General features: G+C 52.5%; 4 protein-coding genes across 4 annotated transcripts; 3 read left to right on the top strand and 1 right to left on the bottom strand.

The window, feature by feature from the left end:
- Positions 1 to 3040: 3040 nt before the first annotated feature.
- ENH_00031050 (hypothetical protein, conserved) lies at positions 3041 to 8193 on the top strand (the record flags this gene model as incomplete). Its single annotated transcript, XM_013580154.1, has 6 exons — positions 3041 to 4328; positions 4500 to 4894; positions 5022 to 5070; positions 5267 to 5461; positions 5934 to 6445; positions 6655 to 8193. The coding sequence occupies 6 exons, from the start codon at positions 3041 to 3043 to the stop codon at positions 8191 to 8193; spliced, it is 3978 nt and encodes a 1325-aa protein (XP_013435608.1).
- Positions 8194 to 12524: 4331 nt separating this feature from the next.
- Positions 12525 to 16568, top strand: ENH_00031060 (hypothetical protein, conserved; the record flags this gene model as incomplete). The annotated part of the gene is made up of 1 exon (XM_013580155.1): positions 12525 to 16568. The coding sequence occupies one exon, from the start codon at positions 12525 to 12527 to the stop codon at positions 16566 to 16568; it is 4044 nt and encodes a 1347-aa protein (XP_013435609.1).
- A 2084-nt stretch (positions 16569 to 18652) lies between these two features.
- Positions 18653 to 18964, top strand: ENH_00031070 (histone H4, putative; the record flags this gene model as incomplete). The annotated part of the gene is made up of 1 exon (XM_013580156.1): positions 18653 to 18964. The coding sequence occupies one exon, from the start codon at positions 18653 to 18655 to the stop codon at positions 18962 to 18964; it is 312 nt and encodes a 103-aa protein (XP_013435610.1).
- A 536-nt stretch (positions 18965 to 19500) lies between these two features.
- On the bottom strand, positions 19501 to 20937 carry ENH_00031080 (hypothetical protein, conserved; the record flags this gene model as incomplete). The annotated part of the gene is made up of 1 exon (XM_013580157.1): positions 19501 to 20937. The coding sequence occupies one exon, from the start codon at positions 20935 to 20937 to the stop codon at positions 19501 to 19503; it is 1437 nt and encodes a 478-aa protein (XP_013435611.1).
- Between the last annotated feature and the right edge of the window lie 1087 nt (positions 20938 to 22024).

Here is a 22024-nt window from a genome sequence, read left to right on the forward strand (position 1 = left end):
CGTATGAGTGCCATGACGTTTTCCACGTTTCGCAGCTAGTTCCTCACTGCCCCCGCCCTCCCGCTTTGGTTTCCTCGGCAGCCGATGCTGCCTGGCCTCCTATCCACGATGCAGCAGGCAATCCCACAGCGGAATACGAAGTAGACCATATTATGGACCAACGCGGCTCGGGAGATACAGCCCAGTACCTCGTGAAGTGGCGCGGGGCCCCTGAAGATCACGCCACATGGGAGCCAGCTCATCACCTTACTGGCTGTCCGGCTTTGCTTCGCGCTTGGCGCCGCCGCCAACGAAGACGTCTTCAGGCTCGAAACAACATGGGTCATTCCGAGGCGTAGACGTCCGGGTCCGCCACGTTCCAGCTCCTACAGCACGGGCACCCTACAATGAGGAAGGGGGAGTGAGCGCTGCGCACCGCGCGCGCTCACCACGTCAGCTTTAGAAGAGCACAGAGATTGCAACGGCAAAAATAATGCGTTTGGGATAGGTGTCTTCAGCCCGGCAAGGGGGGAAGTTGTAGTACTGAGGCACTACAACTTCGCTGGCTGGCTAGTGTCCTAGAGATGATAGCTAGCTAGCGACCTACAAGAGGCCGCGACACTGGAGGGGGACAGGACCCTCCCAAGAAGGAAAAACTAGGAAAAACAGTTAGTCAGTTCTAATGAAAATGTGAAATGTGCGGAAATTGTGTGGAGACTGGGGCTGGCGATAGCGCCGGCACCAACGCGGACCTCCTCCCCTAGGGTCTAGGAGGTGAGCTCCGAGAAGGGAGCGAATCGACAAGACAGATTGGAGACACTTTTTGAATTGTCGTATTTCGACGGAATAAAGCATTAGAGACCGAGAAATGGGGCTATACTAGGTGTAGTATGTAGACGTGTAGAGGGGCAGGAAATAGCGTAGTCGCGGCAGTAGGCGCCGCGCACTACACCCGCACTGGTGCCGGCGCTATCGCCAGCCCCAGTCTCCACACAATTTCCACGCATTTCACTTATTCATTAGAATTAATAGACAGTTTTTCTTACTTTCATCCTATTGGGAGGGTCCTGTCCTCTTCCAGTGTTGCGACCCCTTGTAGGTCGCTAGCTAGCTATCATCTCTACGGCACTAGCCAGCCCCAGTGTAGTGCCTGTGCACTACATTATTTTCCTAATACATTGTTCTTCTATTTTACTAGTAAGAGGCTGCGGCTCTTGATCAGCGTCTCAACCTCTTAACCGCTTATAGGTCATCAGCTAGCCATCCTCTGTAAGTCACCAGCAAACCCTATTGTACTGCCTGAGCACTACAGCCACCTTCCTACCGGGACAAGAAAGCAAGAACCATAGGTGGGGGACTTGTGAGAATTTTGGGTTGGAGAACTCAGAAGAAGACTGTTATTTTAATAATTTGGTAGTTGTTCCAGGAAAGATGCGTTGAAAGTAGAGATGACTTCATAGGGCGCCCTAGTCTTGGTCCAGCTAGCATTGTAATAGCTGCAGATAACGCTATTGTGTACTACACGTATTGTGTGGCGGCTTGAGATCTTGAAGCACGCGTTCTTAGTCAAGATCGTGTAAACGAATGCACGTGTAAAGGGCCTGCTCCAGGGTATGGTTGACGTGTTCGCTTTGCTTTTCGCTTTGGAGTGGCGGGCGGAAATGTCCACCTCGATGCTGAGCCGGACGCCAGTCTTTTTCTGGCCGCTATGAGCAGCTGATATGATCGTGTAGAGCACGATAGTACGGGACTCAGGCAATTGTAGTACGCATGATTGCTGCATGCCCTGAGTATAGAATTGCAAGTAAGGCGACTCAAAGTGGAAGGTAGGGAGGTGATTGCAGAACCCAACTATGGCGGCTTCACTTTTCCGCTGCGCTCCAAGCATGCACCTCGCTGAAGGCCAAGCACCGCTTGCGAGACACGGCTTTGTGGAAAGAAGCCCCTCAGTTGCTTTTCTTCACTGGTAACGTGACATTACACGAGGTGGTGGCGCTGGTGGCTGGGGAGTTGTTAGCGCATCACCTGCGGGTGCGACGGTGGGGTACTTTAGACACTCTCACATCGTGTTTAGCTCAGTTGATAAAGTTATAGTTAGCCCGTGTTCACTACAGCCCACGGGGCCCTTTGACCCTACAGGCCAAGCTTCACTGTAGGGTGCCTAGGCCCTGAATGGCCGAAGAACGAATTGCTCGGCAAATTTGTTACTGAAAGCATCGCAACGTCCCAAGAGCACGACAAAATGAAGAAGGTGCTGTTTTCGCCGCTGTATTTTATTGACACATTCTACGTCTTTTGAAGCGAATCGCTGCATCCCACAATCACATTACAACCAACAGAACACTGTTGCGCCGCACTAGCCTTCCGAACCCAGTAGTTCTGCAGCAAGACACACCACAGTGCACAAAATTACCTAGTATGAAGATGGCTTTATAAACAAGTGAATTCACACAGTTGAGGTGCTGCATGCAAAGGCAGACCGTAGACACGTCATACCCTCTTACATGACAGAGCGCGGTTGGGCTTGCCTCCCTATCCTAGCCTTGGTAGATAAATCCAGCATTCTTTTTCCCAGTGGTGATTGCTTTAGTTTGCAATTTCCCAGTATTCTGAGTCAGAAGAGCTGCGAAGGCTAGCCGGTGCACGTCGCTTTCGCTGCAATAGCAGTAGCAGCTGCAACGGCACGGGCCTGCAGCAGCAGCCGCTGGTACGGCTCTCCTTATCAGTGATCCTACTAACTTTTACTCTATGTTTTAAGGCCGTTTCTTATCCGAGACACATTTAAGCCCGGTCGGGATCCTTTTCCTGCTCTTCGTGCGTATATAGTTGGGGCAGTTCCGGTATCCGCTGTAGCAGCCGCCGCTACACAGGTCTCGTGCCACACCGTCTTTTTGCACTTAATCGATTCTTCAGGAAAAAGTTAGAGGGATATATTTTCCTTTGATACTCGAGCAATCTTTGGTGGGTGGCTTCTAGATATAAAACTTATCGCACTCCGTAACCCCCAGAACTGTATTGGGGCTAAGAGCAAACGCTTTGGGTATAGATCTAGTGTGCCGCCATGAAAGACGATACAGCACAGTCGCCGCCTCCAGTCACCGCAGCTGGCCTCCCAGCTGGCTTTGGTGCCTTAGGCGAAGCATTTACAGCCTCCCCAGCAGCAGCAGCAAATGGGTGCTTGACCCTCGGGGTTACTGCAGCAGCAGCAGGCCACGCTGCTGCCTCATCCACCCTCTGGCTAGTGGATTCTGACGGACAGAACTGCCTTTCAGGAGGACCGTGGTCAGCCCAAGTCAACGCAACAGCGGCACAGCAGCAGCAGCCAGCGGAACTGCAGCAGCTAGAATACCTGAAGCAACGGCGGCAGCAGCAGCTGCTTCTCCTGCAGCAGCAACAAGCACAGCAGCAACACATACACGAACAACAGCTTCGGCAACAGCTTCTGCTACAGCAGCACCAACAACCCGTCAATCCTCAAGTTCTGCAGCATCATCTGCAGCTGCAGCAGGCGCAGCAGCAGCAACAACAGCTTCAGCAGCAGCAACTGCAGCATATAATAAGTCAGCAGCTCCTCCAAGACCAGCAAAGTCAAAGAGAAGCGGAGGAACAGCTAGCAAGACAGTTGCTGCAGCAGCAGGAATTACTAAAGCAGCAGGGGCTGCTGCAGCAGCAGAAGCTGCTGCAGCAACAAGGCCTTCTCCAACATGAATTGATACAACGTCAGGAGCTCCAGCAGCACCAGGAGCTTCAGCGTCAGGAGCTGCAGCAGCGGCGGCAGCAAGAGCTTCAGGAAGAATTGCTGCAACATGTTGCACAGGAGCAAGTTGCTGCTCCGGTGAGTCCGGAACAGATTTCTTCCCTGCAGGACCAGGGAAAAGAGCAGCAGCAGCTTCTGGCTATGCTTCAAGACGATCAGCGGGAGCAAGAGCAGCAAGAGGAGGCCCATCCGGCAGCGGCGGTCAGTGCGTCTTCTGCCCCCAAGCAGCAAGAGTCCAATCCCAGCAGCACAGGTAGCCCCCCTTCTTCAGGTGGGCTTCCAGCATCAGCTGCATCTGAGTCTGCAGCTTCAGACTACCTTAGCAGCAACAAAATTGAGGGTGAGGCCGGCCCTAGTCCGCCTTCTTTGCACTCTTTGCCGGGCGCTCCGGCGCCTGAAGTGGATGCAGCCCAAGAGCTTCCATCAGCAACAGCAGGAACAGCAGCCGTTTCGTCAGCATCCGAAGCAGCAGCAGATCCAGAGGAGGGTTTCTCTCCCGCCCTTCCCTCGAAAGTACCCCGTGGCGTGTGGTTCAACCGCTCTACAGGCTGCTGGCTGGCGTGCGTTTCTGGCGTAGGCAAGAGGCTGCATGGTAAGTGTTGCTGCTGTCTTCCCGGTGCAACTTTCTTTTTATTCACATCAGGAGCAACAACAGGTGTTACCAAGCAATACGAGCAGCAGCTACACTGGCTTTTGTGGGGGGTGAGCTGCATCTGCAGGCCGCACGTGCGCCCCCGTTTGCCTCTGTCTTTTTATTGCTCAGTGTTCAGCTCTAAGCGCTACGGGCACGAGAGAGCCTTCCAAATGGCTGTTAACTGCAAGGAAGCAGACAAGGCCCAAGCAGCAGGAGGGGGAGGGGGGACCGCAGAAGGGGCTTCAGGTGGCCCTGGGGTTCCCCCCCAAGATGTGTTTACTGCACCTACACCGAAGGGTCAAACCGCCGCCGCCTCGCCAGCTGCGGCGGGGGGCAGCAGAAGAAACAGAAATGCTGCTGCTAGGAGGCAGCAGCAGCAGCAACAGCAGCCTCATGTTAGGGCATTCTCCCCAGGTGGCAGCTCAAGAGGACCAGATATGTATGTCACGACAATGCGGCAAGGTGAAGGTGATGATGATGAAGCTATGGACTCCGCCACAGACACTCGAACGGATGAAGGCTCCGTAGGCTTGTTATGCTGTATCTACGCTGGTGCTGGCTTCGTTGTGGGTCTGAAAGGGTTATATTGCTGCTGCCGGTAAAGCTGATTGAGGGATCAGGCCGTATGTGTTCTTATGGTATGTGCCGCAGCACGCAGCAGGACTTATCGAACGATCGAAGAGACGTCGGGTCCTTTCTTGTAGGGCACAACGGCACCTGCAGCAGCAGCGGCACCTGCAGCCAGAAGCGTCACCTGCAGCAGCAGCGGCACCTGCATCCAGCAGCGGCACCTGCAGCCAGCAGCGGCACCTGCAGCCAGCAGCGGCACCTGCAGCAACAGCGGCATCAGGCATTGGCTTTGCAGCAGGGCAGTAGGTGTGTGCTTTGTGACTCAGGGCGGGGGGCGGAGGCAGCGGCAAGTGGCCTTTACTCTAGCTTGGGTGGTCCTGAGGAGGGAGGCTCCCAGAGAGGCAATGGAGCCCTGTGCAGTAGCAATAGTAGCAGCAACACTGGCAGTATGAGGCCTGCGACACGCACAAGCAGTGGAGGGACATATGAAAGGCACAGAACAGAATCTCTTCTTGACGGGGGTGAGGCGTGGGCTCAACTAATCATCGACTCTTATCGGTTTTTTGAAGTAGCAATCGGTCATTTGGGGGCACACTGTAGCTGGCGTGCTACTTCGGTGGGCTGCCTCTTGGTGTGTCCGTGCTTCACTTTTTCTCGCACAGCGTTTTTGCCATTGCTTCTATTTTCAAGCATCTTTGCATTTGTGTGTCACCTTATCACCGTTTTCCCACCGTCTTTTCCCACTGTGCTTGTTTTTTTCAAACGACCTCTGCGTTTTCCGTCTCTAAGCTCCTGGTCGTTGGTTCTTACTTGTTTGCCACGTTTTAGTTAACAGAATCTTCCGCTCCCTGCAACATGACGCCAGCTTGTTTGTGGGTGGCTTATATTTTCGAGCTAGCATTGGTCTTCTCTGTTCTTGCCTTTGTGTTTTTTCACGGACCTCATTTGTGTGATGTTGTTCTGTTTGGTGCCCTTGCCATTTTCCGTGTTCAGTGCCGAAAGGGGTTTGGTTCAACTCTCACACCAAGTCGTGGACCTGTACCACGGCGGGTCCCAAGCGGCAGCTTCTTGTCTTCTCTTCAAACCGCTTTGGTTTCGCTGAGGCCCGCAGAATGGCCATATCTGCGAGGCTTGCGTCTCTCAAATTAGAGGGCCTCCCAGTGCCTCACTGCCCTCTTTTGTACGAGCCCCCTGGGGGAGTGGGGGCTTCAAGGGCTCTTGCGGGTCCAACGGGAGACGGATCCCAGCTACCAGGAGCGACAGGTTTGGGGGGCCCTTTAGGGGTTGCAGCTGAGGGATGGGGTGGTTATTCTCCTCATGAGGGAGGAGATGATGGTTATGGGGGACACTTGGGAGGCGTCGCCGGAGCCCGCAGACGCAGGAGGCAGCGAGACGGCGCCCCGCATTTTGTGAATTGTCGTCAAAGGCGCGGTGCGGAGGGAGATGAGAGCGGGTCGGATCCGTGGGATACGTTCCGCAGCGGCCTACCGCTTGTTGCAGAGAAGGTGAGAGGCCCTTCGGTTTAGCACCTTCTGTTGTCCTGCTGTATGTCATATAACTTCACAGTTCATCGATCTGATATCTGCGTACTTGTGTCTGTCCCACGAATGCGTGCCTACTTGTCCTTAACGCTCCATTGCAGTGGTGTTCGTCAGTGCACTCCGTATCATCATAGTGTCGCAGTTTGTCACCCGTTTCTTCTGTCCTCACGCAGGATACGGCGTCATCTTCCACTACAGGAGCTGCAAGAGGCGGCGGTTTTCCGTTGCGTCGTTTGTGCGCGTCTGAGCGCCGTTTGCTAGAAGTTGGTTCAATAGCGCTGGAATTGTTGCTCAAGGACCTCTTGCGGCTGTGTGGGGAGGAACTAGCTGGTGCTGCTGCTTGCTTCACCTTTCCCGTCTTCGCTGCCATCCGCAGGGCCATCTCCAGGACGCAGAAGGCTTCAGACCCTCTTCAGTTCCAGAGCTTGTTCAAAGCCTTCTCGATATGTGTGCGCTGCCAGAAGCTGCCAAGTCGGCTGGGTCCCAGGCAGCAGGCAGAGCTGCTCACTAAAGTTCTTGCTGCAGAAAGGGTGTACAAGAAGGAGCAGGAGCAGCAGCAGCAGGCCCAAGCAGCATCTGCGGATGCGACAGCGGACGCAAGCGCTGACTCTTCTGCTGCGTCGGCTGCAGGTGCCAGCACCGAAGCAAGCGAGCACACAACAGTTGTGCTTAACCCGGCAGAACAGAATGATGCAGTAGAGGCACGACCAACCACACCGGGAGTAGAATCGTCAGGCGCTGTTGCTGCACAGCAAGCAACAGCAAGCGACGGGGGGCCGGCAGATGCAACAACGGATTCTGCCAGCGCTTATGCAGCAGCCACGCCTGATACGGCAGCTGTAACTGATACAGCGACAGCGGACGCCGCCGTACCAGTAGTAGCTGGTCTAAATGAAGCATCGGCAGTTGATGCAGCATCTTCAGCCATCGATGTGGCAACAGCAAGAGCACCTGATGCAGCGGTAGCAATGGCGATTGATGCAGCTACTGGAGTAGCAGCATCAATTCAAGACGAAACAGGCGATGCGCTGCGCGCTGCAGCAGTTGCAACTGATGCTTCAACAGTGATGGCGGTTGGCACAGTTGTCACGGAAAGCGAGGGCGTTGCTGAGAGCGGCGTCTACGTTGTAAATTCGAGCCCTGTTGTTGTTTCAGTGGATGCAGCTGTTGCTGATGATATTGCAACTGCTGGAGAGTCCACTGTTGTTGCCGGGACGGTCGCAGAGGGCATGTTTTCTTCTTCATATGTCTCCGGCGCTGTTTACAGTCCGCATAGACTAGAAGCTGGGTCAGTGCCTCCAGAGGCAGCACTAGATGACGGGGCGGCTCAACCACCGAAGGCAAATAATAGCGAACCTGAACTGGAAACGGCCGCAAGAAGAACCGAAACAAGTGACGACAGAAGTTCTGAATATGCAGCAGACGATGGAACTTCAGCGTTGTCCACGGCGGCATTTACACTAGCAGCAGGTGGATGTGCCGCATTGGCAGAACCTAGGGAAGCACTGAACTGCATAGCAGCGACAGAAGTACCTGTTGCAGCACCCCTGGCAGAAGCAGTATCTGAATTCGATGCAGTGCAAACGAAACTGCCTTCAGACAGGGTTGAATCATCTACGCTTTGCAGCAGGCAAGACAGCCTTGTGCTTGAAGAAGGTGCACAAGATAGCCTTCCCAGAGGCTCGAGCGGCGCCCCTACAAATGTTTTTTAGCGCATGCAAAGGGCACCGTTGTTGTGTTGCCGCCGTTACGCCTGCAACAGCTGTTACATCTGCTGCAGCTGTCATCATCAGAGCTTTTGGCGCATTTGCTTGCCGCTGGGTACCCTGCATTGCAGTGAGCCTGGCGATGAAATGCACATGAATGTGTTTTGTTCTTTTCTACTTTTTTTGCTTTTCAGTTGAAGTGGAACAGACCCCCACTTTTTAAGAGGTCAGCCTTGCGCTGGGCAGCAACATCCCCATGCTGCGCCAGCAGCGGTGTTTCCCCGTCTCAGCAGTAGCAGTAGTATTTCATGTCTCCCTTGCACAGAGCACGAACGTTCATTCAATGCATAAGTCTCCATTCCATCGTCCCAGAATTAGCAATACACTGCAGCTGCTGAAGCACCGTTCTCTAGGTGCAACGACAGCAGCGGGTGCCCGTAGTTGCTAACAACTACGCAGTATAATCCGCTACGACACTTCTGGGCTTGCCAAAGCCTATGTTACTGTTAACAGATGCAACAAGGTGTCATGTCCGACGTAAAAGAGTAGTTTGTCTGAAATGAGGTCGTCGCTGGAGGCCTGTATGGGCCGCAGATGTCGTCGATAGCAAAATTCAAACACCACAAAATGTCCAACGAACTCGCTGCACAAGTCAAGTGCCTTCGGTTTACGGCTTGCACGACTTGCAACGAGCAACAGCAGCAGCATCTGTAAGAGTGATGGGATCGGCAGGTTACTGCTTTCGGTTTGCAGTAGCCACCGCTTCGCCAGGTTACTGCTTTTGGTTTGCAGCAGCCACCGCTTCTATTCGCTTGCGCCTCTGTTGCAGCCACTGTTTAGGCTTATCTTGTTGCAGTGCGCGAGCCAACCTTCTGCTGAGCTGCTGGATCGTGAAGTGCATTCCTTTGGGCTGCTGTCTTCCCTACTTACAGCAGTGTTCCCTTAAACTGCGATAGAAACGGATACTGACTATATTCAGCAGCTTTGAAGCTGCCACTGGAGCTGCCGCCACTAATGAAACAGATGCGCTGTCTGCTGCACTTGGTGCCATCTTGCATTCCGTGCTGGGTTGGGTGCAGCTGGACGAGGCTTCTCAACAGCTCCATCGGCTCGAATGTTTCCTTGTCCCTGCATTCATCCAAGTTTGTTGTTTTCCGGCATATCTGCAAGGTCGCCGTATTTGGCAATTATAACACAACTCGCAAAGAAGCCGACAATGCGCAAGACGGCCCTCCATTTGGGAGGTATGTACTCCCGAGGGGCTTCTCTCATCATTCCTGGGAAAATCATCGTCAAAATTCTGGCTTAGAGAATAACCAGGCTTTGAAACGATGAAGGGCTGTGGAAGAAACGCCGCGTTGCTGTTGCTGAACAGTCTGGATAGGCAAGGGGCAGCTGCAGCCAGCGGGCTATGACTCTGGCGCAGAGTAACCAAAAAGAAGAAGCTTCAAACACTCAAAATCCGAAGCATTTTCATCAATAAACCACATCGAAATGCTTCTGATAAGTTTATACACCGTGAGGCATCTCAGTGAATGGTCGGCGCATGCAGCCCGTGGGGTTGAAAGCCTGCCCGACCTTCCCTGTTATTGCACTCAAATTCAAATAAAAGGGGATAAGAAAGGGCTCAACTTCTACTGGGTGCACCTTTAGGTACTGATAATCATCACACAGTTTGGCTGCAACAGACACATCGGATCGTTCGATATTTCAACGTTCAGTGCTTGCTACGAGTGAATGCGAAACACATAGTGGGTTGGGCAGTAGAGGGCACGTTAAACGAAAGCAGAAGTGGTAATTTCCTCAACATATGCGGGAGTGAAGGGACTGCGTTGTGGTTGAAAGGAGGTTAGGCTCCGGCGTTGGAACACGCGCTAAATTTGTTCAGGTGTCACTGGCATTTGAAGTGGCAGAGCTGAGCCCAGCCACTTCAGATGACAGCGATATGGCAGTGTAAAGTTTGCCAGGGGAAGAAAAAAATGCCGAGCGCATCACATGTCGGAATGGAATCACAAGCCATCACTTGTAATCTTCTGCATTCCTATGGAGGAAAGAAGAGCGCGCATGTTTTTGTTTCACCTCTTTCCAAACAGTAACCCAGCCAAGCATCTATTGACTGGTGATGCATGTGCGCAGACAATTGTGCACAATGAAATGTCCACTTGCTTACCTTGCTGCTTGCTGTCTGCTCACCATTCTTAGCCCACGAGCGGCCCTTTTTCCCCACTTTTCATCTTCCCTCGGAGGCGGTTTCCGTGAAGACTGGCTACTGAGGCTAATGTAGACAACATAAATCCTAAGAGTTACCGCACTTTGCTTCTGGCATGATGCTTGCAAGGGGCAAAAGACTATGAAACAGAAGGATTATACATGCACTAACTAGTTTTCCTGGAGGTTGGGATGGTTTACACTTACAGGTTGCCGGTTTTTTCCTATGCCTGAGCCAGCCAAGCCTGTGGCCCTTCGACTGTTTTGTTTTTCACTGGAACTGTTCCTGTCACTACACAGCCGCAGAGCTAGCTTTTAGAGCAGTGGAATGCATAATTTTGCTGCAACGTTGGGCAGTCCAAGTGCGCGTCTTTTGGCTAACTGAAAGTATCAAAGGTTCTTCCTCTACAACTATGGCTTCTTGGTCACCTGTGGGCTGTGTAAGCACTCCAGAATAGCAAACGCCCTCTCTAAGTATGTTTCTGCCTTACTCTGCAATCCATTAAGATTTAATTGTGTTGTTTGCCACACCATGGAAGCAGCACTTGAAGCATACGACGCCGCGGAAGTTTCATGTCCTTGATTGGGTATGCTATATAGATCGATTGAATGGTTTACAGCGAAGAAATTCTCGGTTAAGCGGGCACTTCCTAGATGCGTGTATTGAGTTCGTGTGGTGCAGTAGCCACGTCTTTGGCCCGGCAGCAACAAGCGGCTCCGTAGCTGCACAGCGCTTCATGAAATCGTACTTCTCCGCCTGTCAGAGCGTGTTGTGACGCAGGCAGAAGGCTTAATCGCAACTTAATTGTATAGTTGATGTAATGTGGAGTCATTTGGTAAGCAATTCTGTGCTTCTTCTTCAGGAGCCATCGGTGCCTTCTGACCAATCCATGAACGTTGAGCTCAATGGCATTGGGTAGCAACGGCTAGCCCGAAGCTCACCGACGACGCAAGCTTTCATCTGCGATGCACTTCACCTCTTTTACCTAACGTGATCCCAGAGTGATCAGCCCACGCAGCAACCGTGCAGTTGGCTGGAATAGTTCCACTGGCTGCAAGAATTTAGTTGCACACTTACATACCCTAAAACTTTCTACAATTAGGCAGCGCGGTATGTCTGCATGTCGCAAAGGGAGGCTTCCTACGTAAGCCGACAGGCGTCAAAAACGTGAGGCTGCTGCCACTATCACAGTTGCTGGCCCGTTTTAAAGCTAGGCTGATGGTGCCGATGCCCTGTAGCATGCCTACTGCTACAGCAACTGCGCATGCTGCTGCGGCGATCCCTACGGTAGTCCTTGTTGCTTGTAAGACACTACTAATTTTGAAAGGCAAACGGCTAGTTGCTACACTGAGAATAATTTCCAACGGCCGACCAAATTTAAGGCAGGAGCACACTGAAAGTATTTTATATTTCTAGCATTAGATGTACTTACACTACTTAAACGGTTCCTCTTTGTGTTCAAATAAGGAAGCTTCCCTTGGGGTCGCGTAGTTGGTCGCGTGCCCAGCAGCAGGTGCCATATCCTGAAGGTCATGTTCCTTTGCTTCTCCCCAGGTATCGTACTCACTTATTTTTATTATTAACATTTGTCGTTTTATAGTATTTCTTTTGTTTAACAACGGTAGAGGACAGATTGGCCTGGTCACCTATGTGACACCATTGGCGTGACTGGTGGTCCATTGGCCCGGCGTTCCCTTTGAAACCCCGAAATTTAAGCTTTGTTTCCTTGAAAAAGTATTCCCACATTACATTTTAAGCTCTATACCTACATTATTGCTAAACTTTTCTCCTCCTGATCCTTCGAGATATGGACAGATACTGTCATGCATTATAGTACCTTCCTCACGGGCACAACCAGCATACCGGTTGCCTAACTTTGGCATTACTTGGCCCTTTACTGCTGTTTTCAACTCTTTGGTCGAAGACAATTATATTTTTAATTCCTAGCCCTGAAAAACTGGCAAGACACAGCCTGATGACAATCGTCGAAGGACTCAAGTGCCTCTAATCCTCGCTGAAGCCATGCCAAGACCTTCAGGTCCTCCTAAGGTAGCCTAAGGCACGAAAATCCAACTATTCAGCAGTTTCTGGTTCTTTTAGGAGGAGTGCAGGCCGAATTGGCCTAAAAATGGTGCGGGGGAACCTTTCAGTCTCTCCGGCCAACAATCGAGACAGAGTTGCACAGAGCCCCCAAAAATGGGACGAAGAAGGTTTTAGAGCTCTCCGCAGGAGAATAGTCGCCTCAGACGCTCCAGGTGTCTGTGAAGAGCAGATGCTGCTGGCGCCCGCACCAAAGAAGCAACTGCAGATGCTGTTGCTCCCAAAACTCAATGAGGGGTCCTGCGGCTGCGAATCCCGGAAGCAACAACAGGACGATTTGACTTTGATCCAGCAGCAGGAGCAGCAGCAGCAACAGAAAGAGCAAGAGCAACACCGACTGCAGCAACAATGTAGTCAGCTGGTCCAGCCCGTCGTTCACCAACGGGACCCTCCACAGGAAGACCAGCATTACCGTGACACGCAGCTTCAAAAACGGAAGCAGCAAATTGGTAATCAGAACCAGCAACTACAGGTTGTTCAAAACAGGCAGCAAGCGCCCATTCTTAATGAAGAGGAGCAGCACCGACGTCTCCTTTGTCAGGAAGAGCAGGAAAAGCGTCATCTGACAGACTACTCAGCTCGCACAACTGGAAGTTCAGAAGCTGTGCCGTGTTGCGTGTCGACACTACCGCTACCCACAACAGCTGTAGAAGTCGCAGAAGCAACAGGGTCAACAGCAGCAGTTGCAAATGTTGGTGTATTGCGGAAAGCTTCGACCCGAAAGCGGCGTGTCAAGAACAAAGGAGCCCAGCAACGAAAAATCAAGCTAGCAGCGGCTGTTGCCGAAAATTCCTTAAGTTCTCCTAGTCGTAATGCAGCAGAGGCAGAACTGACAGACACAGAGGCAACGGAACCCCGCCCAGAAACGACAGCAGCGGCAAATGCTCCTTACTGTGGGGCAAAGCACGACGAGATGCTGCAGCAAGATGCTCCCGTGCAAGTGAAGCCTCGAAAAAGGTATAAAGGCAAGGCAGCTCCTGCAGTTAAGCGCAGCACGCAACAACAGCGACTGCAGCGGATACAGCAAAAAGAGCAACTGATGCAGCAGCCTAATTTTTGGCATTCTCCTGCTAAGCAGCAGAAAAGACGTCTGCAAGAGCTGCAGCAGGAACTGCAGCGACAGCGGCATCAACAGACATCTTCGCTGCCTATCCCACAAGCAAATGCACAGAGTCCAACAGAGTGTTTGCCGATGCACGCACAGCCTGACTCTGCTGCTGGCAGTGCTGATCTGTGGGTGATGCCGGCAGCGTTGCTAGCTGCTTCTCAGGAAGGGCAGCATCTGCAGAAGCAGCCGCAGCAGCTGCAGCAGCAGCCACAGGGACCGCCGCAGCAGCTGCAACCTCAGCCGCCGCCACAGCAGCAGCATCGGTGGCAGGTTCGCCTGGATCACTGCCCCATGGCGCATACAGCAGGAGGATATGATATACAGCGCCACCGGACTCAACAGAACAAACACGGTGTTGAAGAGACTTTATCAATGGTCCCTGCAGCGCAACCGCAACAAACGAAGCTGCACCAGCAAAAAGAACAGTTGATGTCGCTGGATGGGTTCGTCCACCCTGCTGTCGTGCACCAGGAGAAGCGGCAACAGGAGACTACTTCATCATTTTTCGAAGCAGGCCATCAGGCACAAGAGCTGCAACATGTTCTATCTGAGCAGCTGGACCACCAGCCGCTGCAACGCTCGCCAAAGAGGCTAGAGCGACAGCCGATGGAGCGCCGGCTTCTGTGCATGCGACGCTGTTACTCTTATCCGGAGCTGCCATTCGTGTACACGCAGGAGGAGCTGGAGAATGCAACAATGATAATATGCCGGCAGCAGCAACAGCGGTCTCCGTCGACGCAGCAGCTACCACAACGAAGCCCCTGGCAGCACCAGCAGATGCTGCAGCAGCAACAGCAGCAGCCGCAGCCTGTTGAGTTTGGCTCGATTAATGCACAAGACGAAACGTGCCGCCTCGTGTACACACTCCCAGCCTTATCGAACCCGTCACGAAAAGCGTGCGCCAGGTATCGCTGTGATACTCATAAGAGCCCCACTGTTTTGACAGCGCGTAAAGAGGTGTATGAGGCCTTGGTACCCACTATGAGCTTCATCCGCGGAAAAGCTGAGCATGCGCTTCTGCAGCAGGATGTGGAAAGGCAGGTACCTTTTACTGTTGCTGCTGCAGCTGCTCATGAGCCTGCAGCTGTCCATATGCCTGGCGACCCTGCAGCCCTCGCTACTGTGCCAGTGGCCGCAGCGCCCATCAATGCCAGTGTTTTCCCTGAGTTTACTGCTTTGCCTTTTTCTCGTGCGCCTGATGCCGCTGCCAAGCCCGATATTTCCTCGCCTGCCGCCGCCATGCCGTCTGCTGCCAAGTCTGCATTCGTCGCACCTGCTGCTGCTGCGTTTGCAAAGGAGAACAAGCCCTCCCCCAAGCGCTTGCCCATGCGCAGTCAACCAGTGACATCGAATCTTGAATGCAGAAGACGTGTGGCCCCTAAAACTGGTATCTGTACGGAAGAGCTCAAAACACAACAGCAACGCTCCACGACTAACTCCAGTAGTAGTAGCAGCATCAGTACCGGGAGCAACAATAGCAGCAGCTTCTGGTGCAGCGTAAGGCTCGCGGACGACTTTGTTCCTTTCCAACAAAAACCTAACAAGAAAAGAAAGCAGAAGATTACCTCGAAGGGAAGGCCTAACGCTGCAGCGGGCGCAGCAGACGCAGCAGGTGAAGCAAAAGGAAGCCCTGCAGCGGCAGCTGACTCAGCAACCACGCCTGCAGCAGCTGCTACAACAGTGACTTTGACGAAGGCGAAGGCGGCAAAAAGCGTCAACCAGCAGCGTCTGCAGCAGAAGCTAGCAGAGCAGCCGCAACTGGTGGGCCAACAGAACAGCCAAAAGCGTTCCCAGAGTTATGAGAAGCAGGCGCTGTATCAAGCTAACTGCCAACAACGACAGCAGCTGAATGTGCCGTTCGATCTGCACAAGCGGGAGCAGCAGCAAGAGGAAGAGCACCAAAAGCAGCAACATTATTGCCAACAAGAAAAGCAACAGCACCCGCAACAGCAACAGCAACAACACAAGCACACAAAGGACAAAAGCCAGCAACAGGAGTACGTTCAGCATGCTCAGCAGTCAGATGGGCCCATTACCGAGCAGCAGCAGTGTGCCTTGGAAGAATTGCAGCAGCGACAAAAGAAGCTAAGATGTTCTGAGGCGCACATAAACCAGCACCAAGGAGAAGTGCTTGCGTACCCTGATGCTCCGCATGCAGCTGCAGCTGCGAAGCAGCAAGCGAAGCTACGTGCTCAACGGTGCAGGAAGCAACTGCAGAAGCAAAAGCAGAGGCAGCAAAAAAAAGACCAGCAACAGCGGCAGGAACAACTGGGGGAGCAGGATCAGCAACCGGAACAAAACCAACTGCTGCAATCTCAAGATGTGCAACATCCGCAGCAACTGCACCGGCTCCAACAGCTACAGTCCCAACAACAGATGCAACTGCAACACTTGCAAAAACAGCTTCGCCTGCAGCAAGAGCAACAAAAAGAGCAGCAGATGTTGCTGCTCCAACAGCAACAGCAACTCCTCCAGCAACCAGCGTCAGCCCCTGACCTGTGCTTCAACCTCCCAAAACCGTCGGGCTGGATGCTCCAACAGCGGCCCTCATCACAGCAGCAGCAGCAGATGCAAGAGCAACTGCAGCAAGGGCAAGCGCAAAATTCTGCGCGCCTGGAAGATGACGCTTTGCAAGTGCACCTGACGCCTCCACTATTACCTGATAGCCAATACGCTCAGCAATATTTGCTGCTTCAGCAGCAACTGCAGCAGCGGCAGCTGCAGCAGCAGCAAAAGGTCCTGGCTCAGTCTCACCAGCGTTTAGAGATGCTCTCGCACGCACTGCATCAGCTACAGTCTTCGCAGCCGCAAGAAGAGATGCAACATGAAGCAATAACCGTTGCAACCAAAGTTGCAGGACATCTTACCAAGCCGCTGAATCCTGGGCTATCAATGGTAGCATTAGACGCAGCTCCAGCAGAGGCAGCAAAGACTGGTACGAAGCAGCAACTGCTGGAGGTTTGAGCTGCTTCTGAGTCATATTTGATTTTAATATTGGGGGCTGCACATCGCGCTGCCGGATGTAGCAGCGGCCGGCGCATCACCAGACAAAGAATCTGCAAATGCAGCAGCAAATAAACCAACCAGCAAATAAACCAACAAAGGTAGCAACAGTAGAGGGTAGCAATGTTGCCTTTGTCACCGTCAGTGACAGGCACAAGAACGAACTTGTTACGCTCGAGACGCATAGCTCCTGTTAAACTGAATCACTCGCGGTTTCTGTTTGCTTTGCTGACGTGCATTGGTGCATTGTTGGCGACTCTGTTGCTTTTTCTGTTTTTCAAATATTTATCGGACCCACTATGGCTGTTGTGGTGAGCCATCCGCTGCGAAACGGCTCATGCTCGACTCCTTATGGCTGCTTTGCCCGCATTCGCTGCAGTTAGTTGCAGAAAGAAGCAGCGGCGCAAGTAGCTGCTTCCCCAGGTGATTATATCGCTACAGCAGCATTCTAGGGAGTGCTGGAATGTCCCGCCCTCTTCCTTTCCATGTAGTTGCTCGCGCAGCTGATGATATCGGAACAGCAGCATTCTAGTGAGTTTTTGAATGCCCAGCCCTGTTCTTTTCAAAGCCACGCAGCAGCAGCAGCGACAGAAGCATATAAGGCTCATGGAGCTGGTGGTGCTGCAGCTGCTTTCTCTACTGGGAAAAACATGCATCATGCAGCATACTGAGCAACCTGCGGGGCACAGCATGGGAGCTCCCCTCTAAGGGGATGTGTATGACTCTCAATGGGAGTACTGATTTTGTCGCCAGGAGCTTCCGCTAGTGTGACCAATACATTTAGAGTTTGCCATTACCACTGGTGTTAAGGACCTCTGTAGAGAGCTTTTGAAAGGCGGCAGTTCGAGCAAGCAGGAGCTAGACTGCCTTTAACAGCCAGTGGCGAGTGAACCCATCGAACCACCGTTACACACACAGACGGGCATTTGCTTGCACTTTTTTGGTTAGGGCCCGAAAGGAATTCTGGGCAGCAGTGGATTTGCACCTCCACTGCACTTTTCGCCAATGCTTTCGTCACCGCCGGTTTACAAACGAACGAGCTCGTAGCTGTAGTATCCGCCATTTGTACTGTGTCTCGCAGCAAGTAGGACGCACTAAGGTCCTCCTAGTTTAACAGCTAGAGTTCGTTCCCCTCGCGCTCGGCTTTCCGTTCTTGCATGCATCTTGCACCACTGCAACTGCAACATTCAGTGACTTAGAAGTCAAATGACACCTGCAGTGCTTTTGTCATTAATAAATCTCTTCGTAACTGCACATAGCCTGTTTATCAAGCGACTATATTGCCAAACGATGCAAAGACAGAAGTGCCAGCAACAGCACAAGCAGCGTAAACAGCGCGAACCCTGTCGGGTGGCAGCCCGTTAATTTCAAAGCATAGTCATGCGTACTTGCAGCATTTCAGACATTCAACAAAATTATGCATATGTACACACAAATGCAGGCATATTCTTAGCGTCTCAGCAGGTTGCTACGACCTGAACTGTGGGGGGTCGTTGTTATACAAGGGCGACGTGAACCAATCCTGCGGGGACTGAACAATAATCTACAGATGTATTTAGTCCTAAAAGCACAAACTTGATGGCAGTTGGCAGAAGAAGCATTTAAAGAATTAGTTTTAGGCAAAAGACTGCTAGTAGAGCAACCAATACGAGCGACGGAGGAGGCGCGGGGATGCTGCAGCACCTGCTGTACCACCCTGTGTACTTCCGTACATTGCACAGGTGGCAGTGAGTAACTTCCGCGGCCTCTACTTGCTTTATTTAGCAGTTATTAAAGCGTAATTTTGCAAAAAATTGGGATAGAGAATAAAAGATTTGGAAAACAGTGGCGTTTTATTTGCTGAAACAACAAGCGAGGCTGGGGGTCGGCTGTTCGCCCGGGCGCGGGCTAGCAGGCTAGCTGCACAGAGACTGCATGTTCCCCCACTGTACGTGCAGGGTGCGCGTGTTGTTGTTCGTGATGGTATCGGCGTGGGTATGTCTCACATCCGTTATTTAGAGGCTACAACGAGACTGTCTGTTGTGTCTGTTCCATAAAAAACCAAAATGTCTGGCCGAGGAAAAGGAGGAAAGGGGTTGGGAAAGGGAGGCGCCAAGCGCCACCGCAAGGTGTTGCGCGACAACATCCAGGGTATCACGAAGCCGGCAATTCGCCGTCTTGCCCGCAGAGGTGGTGTTAAGCGTATCTCTGGTCTCATTTATGAGGAGATTAGAGGCGTGTTGAAGGTGTTCCTGGAGAACATCATCAAGGATTCCGTCACCTACACCGAACACGCCCGCAGAAAGACCGTCACCGCTATGGACATCGTGTACTCCCTCAAGAGGCAGGGCCGCACCCTCTACGGTTTCGGTGGCTAAGTGCGCTGCCGCTTCCTTTCTTCTCCCCAGGAAACAGGGACAGCGGATCTCCGCGATGCACGAATAACGAATGCGAAACTAGCTTAGGGAACTGTCTATACACCCCTGCCTCGACGGCGAGGCAGGCACTCTTTAGGCTTCACTAGAAGCCACCAAAACTATTTTTCCCGTCATGTTCGATTGCCTGTTGGCTGCCCAGTTCGGCCCAGCCCCCCAAGCCTGAAGTGTTGGCTGGGGCCCTCAGGCTATTCATCATTCATTCATCTCAGAAGGGAGTTTTTTTACAAGTCCACGCAGCGGCCCCGCGGTGTGCGAAGTCTGCACAGGGCCGGGCTGTGGGGCAGTGCCTCCATTCGTTTGCATGTGAACAGATGAGCGAAAAGTGCCAAGGGAAATGCAGAGATGTGCCTGCTGTGCTGCTGCTGCGCTGCTGCAAGTTTGCTGCGCTGCTGCAGCCCCTGGACTGGCACATTGCTTTTATTCTAACTGCTGCAGCTCTGCTGCTTTCCTTAATCTACCGCAGAGAAAACCAGTGGTCAGAATACGCAGTTTAGGGGAAGTTCGTGCGAGTCTGGAAGCAGCAGCGGGAAGGGGGCAGCAGCCCTGCCTTTCGCTTCTGCTGCTGCAGCAGCAGCAGCAGCAGCAGCAGGCGGTTGCTGCGGCAGCCTGTCTAAGGCGCTTTCGAGCGTCTGCACTGTTATGAGATTGCATGCAAAGTCCCCCTTTAGCTTGCGGGGGAGAGGCTTTGCAAATGCTGCTAGTGCTGCTTCTGCGTCTGTCTTGCTGCAGAAGACGGGAGTTCGGACTTCCCCATTATAATTCACAGCTAGAGTCCACGCGCCCCCTTTCCCCTCCACTAGACTCAGTTTGTACACATACCGGCCTCCCTGTTGCTGCTGCTGCTGCTGCTGCTGCTGCTGCTGCTGCTGCTGCTGCTGCTTGAGGGCTCTGATCGCTTCGGGAGCTGCGCCGCGGCGTACAGGAAGCAGGGAGTAGACTGGAATGCCGGTGAAGTTTGAATTGGTTTTGAGTTCGGCGGAAAGCGTTTGAGTAGATGGCAGCAAAACGAACTTCGAACGAGAGGCCAGTGCTGCTGCTCTGCGGCCCCGCAGCTGCAGCAGCAGCCGCTGCATGCAGCGCCCCACGAAGCCGCCCGGCTTTGCTGCTGCTGCTGCTGCTGCTGCTGCTGCTGCTGCTGCGCGCCGGCCGCTGGGGTGTACGTACCGCAGCAACGGGTAAGCGTCCGCCAAAGACATCCAAGAAATAGATGCATGCGGAGGCTCTTGGGAGAAAGAGTTCATTATGCTTTCTCTGTAAGCGCATGCATCTTCTTTGCTCATGAAAAACACGCCAACAGACAAGGCTGCTTCGGCGGGTGTGCACGAAGCGGCCCCTGCTGCTGCTGCTGCTGCTGCTTCAGCTGCTGCTGCTGCTGTCGCCGGACGCTGCAGCGGACGTGCAGACGGGTAGATGGCTGGTATAATGTTCCCCTTCTTGTCCGCCACATAGTAGACCACGCAAGCCCGCAGAAAGTCTGCAATGGCCTTGGGATAGTAGTCTTCGTTTGCTTCTGTTTTTTTGCTGCTGCTGCTGCTGTTGCTGCTGCTGCTGCTGCTGGGGGAATTACGTGGTGACAGCAGCAGGAACACAGACTCTCGAATCCGTCGCAATTGGCCAGCAGCCAGGCGGACAGAGAAGACATGCAGACGCTCAAGCGGAGAAGGCAACAGCGCAGCAACAACTGGGGCTCTTGGTGCTGCTGCTGCAGCACCAGAAGCAGCAGCGGCAGCAGCAGCTGCTGCTGCACTTGGTGGAGCAGCAGGTCCTGGTGGAAGCGTCGAAGCTACATGCCTGTTTGTAACGCTGATGGTAGAAGCGGGGAGATAAAGAGTTAGCGAGCAAACAAGAAAGAGCACACAAAGAGGCGAGAGGAGGCGGCGAAGGCGGTGGCCGCAGAGTTGACAAAAAGGCATTTCCCTCTTCTGTTCGTGAAGGCAGAAAGAGATTAAAAGAGAAAAGAAAAGACAGAGGCAAAGACTCGCGAATGCAATTGAAGTACAAGACTGGGCAAGCTCGGAGTTGAGTTGTACAAGTGTGCGGACAGACGAACAGAAACAAGAAAAAGCCACAAGAGGTAAAGGCTGAGGGGAATCTAAGAAACACACTGGAAGTTCGACAAGACTGGTGACTACAAAGACAGAATGAGATCAGGGCAAAAGGAACACAAAGATCTACAAAGGCGGGTTGGGAATGGAAGCCAGAAATACCTCGAGAGAGGTCTCAGCCAGATGAGCTCGAAGCTGAACAGGGATTGCGAAAACAGGCACACTGGCCTTATTTCATGCAGATACACAAATAAATTGACGCGTAAATTCAGGAATAGATTAGTTTTGTTTGTATATGTACATTCGTGTACACGTTTATGCTCGCCGACGGGCAGAGGGTGGCGTTGTTGAATTTCGGGAGAATGGAGCAACAAAAGGGAGAAAAAAGAACAAAATGCATTGAAGAAATAAAGGAGCTCAACGCAAAAGACATACAAGGTGGCGTCGCCGGAACAAAGAAGGAAAGACAGCAAGAAACAAGCCAAACGCACCGCCTAAGGAAAAAGCCACATGAAAGAGAACGGAAAAGTGAAGATCCCAATTTATTATGGGATAACTAAGAAGGAATTGAATAACATTTCAACAGACAGAAGGACTAACTTACGCTGGCAGCAACCCTAGCAAGTCACGTTGGGGCCCCCCCAGAGACGGTGAACTGCCTAGAACAGTTCTCATCGATGCATTCGGAAAAGATGAACTTCACAAAACAACTACTTCAAATCGATCAAAATTTGGCTATTTCAGTTGAATTTATCTTTATCGCTCTGATGTAGGGGCTGGAAGACATGAAAACATGTCCTAGAGCACAAGAGGCGGCATATTTTGCCAGAGGTCTCGTCTGTTTTCTGTTGTTTCTCCCCACACCATTGAGTTGGGTTTTACCATTATATCCAACAGCAATGTAGAAATAAAACTAAGCTTCACCCGAGGAGCTTACTTGGTACCATACTGGCTA

Source organism: Eimeria necatrix, genomic scaffold (genome assembly GCF_000499385.1).
Source record: "Eimeria necatrix Houghton genomic scaffold, Enh_scaff227, whole genome shotgun sequence".
Taxonomy (NCBI): Eukaryota; Apicomplexa; class Conoidasida; order Eucoccidiorida; family Eimeriidae; genus Eimeria; species Eimeria necatrix.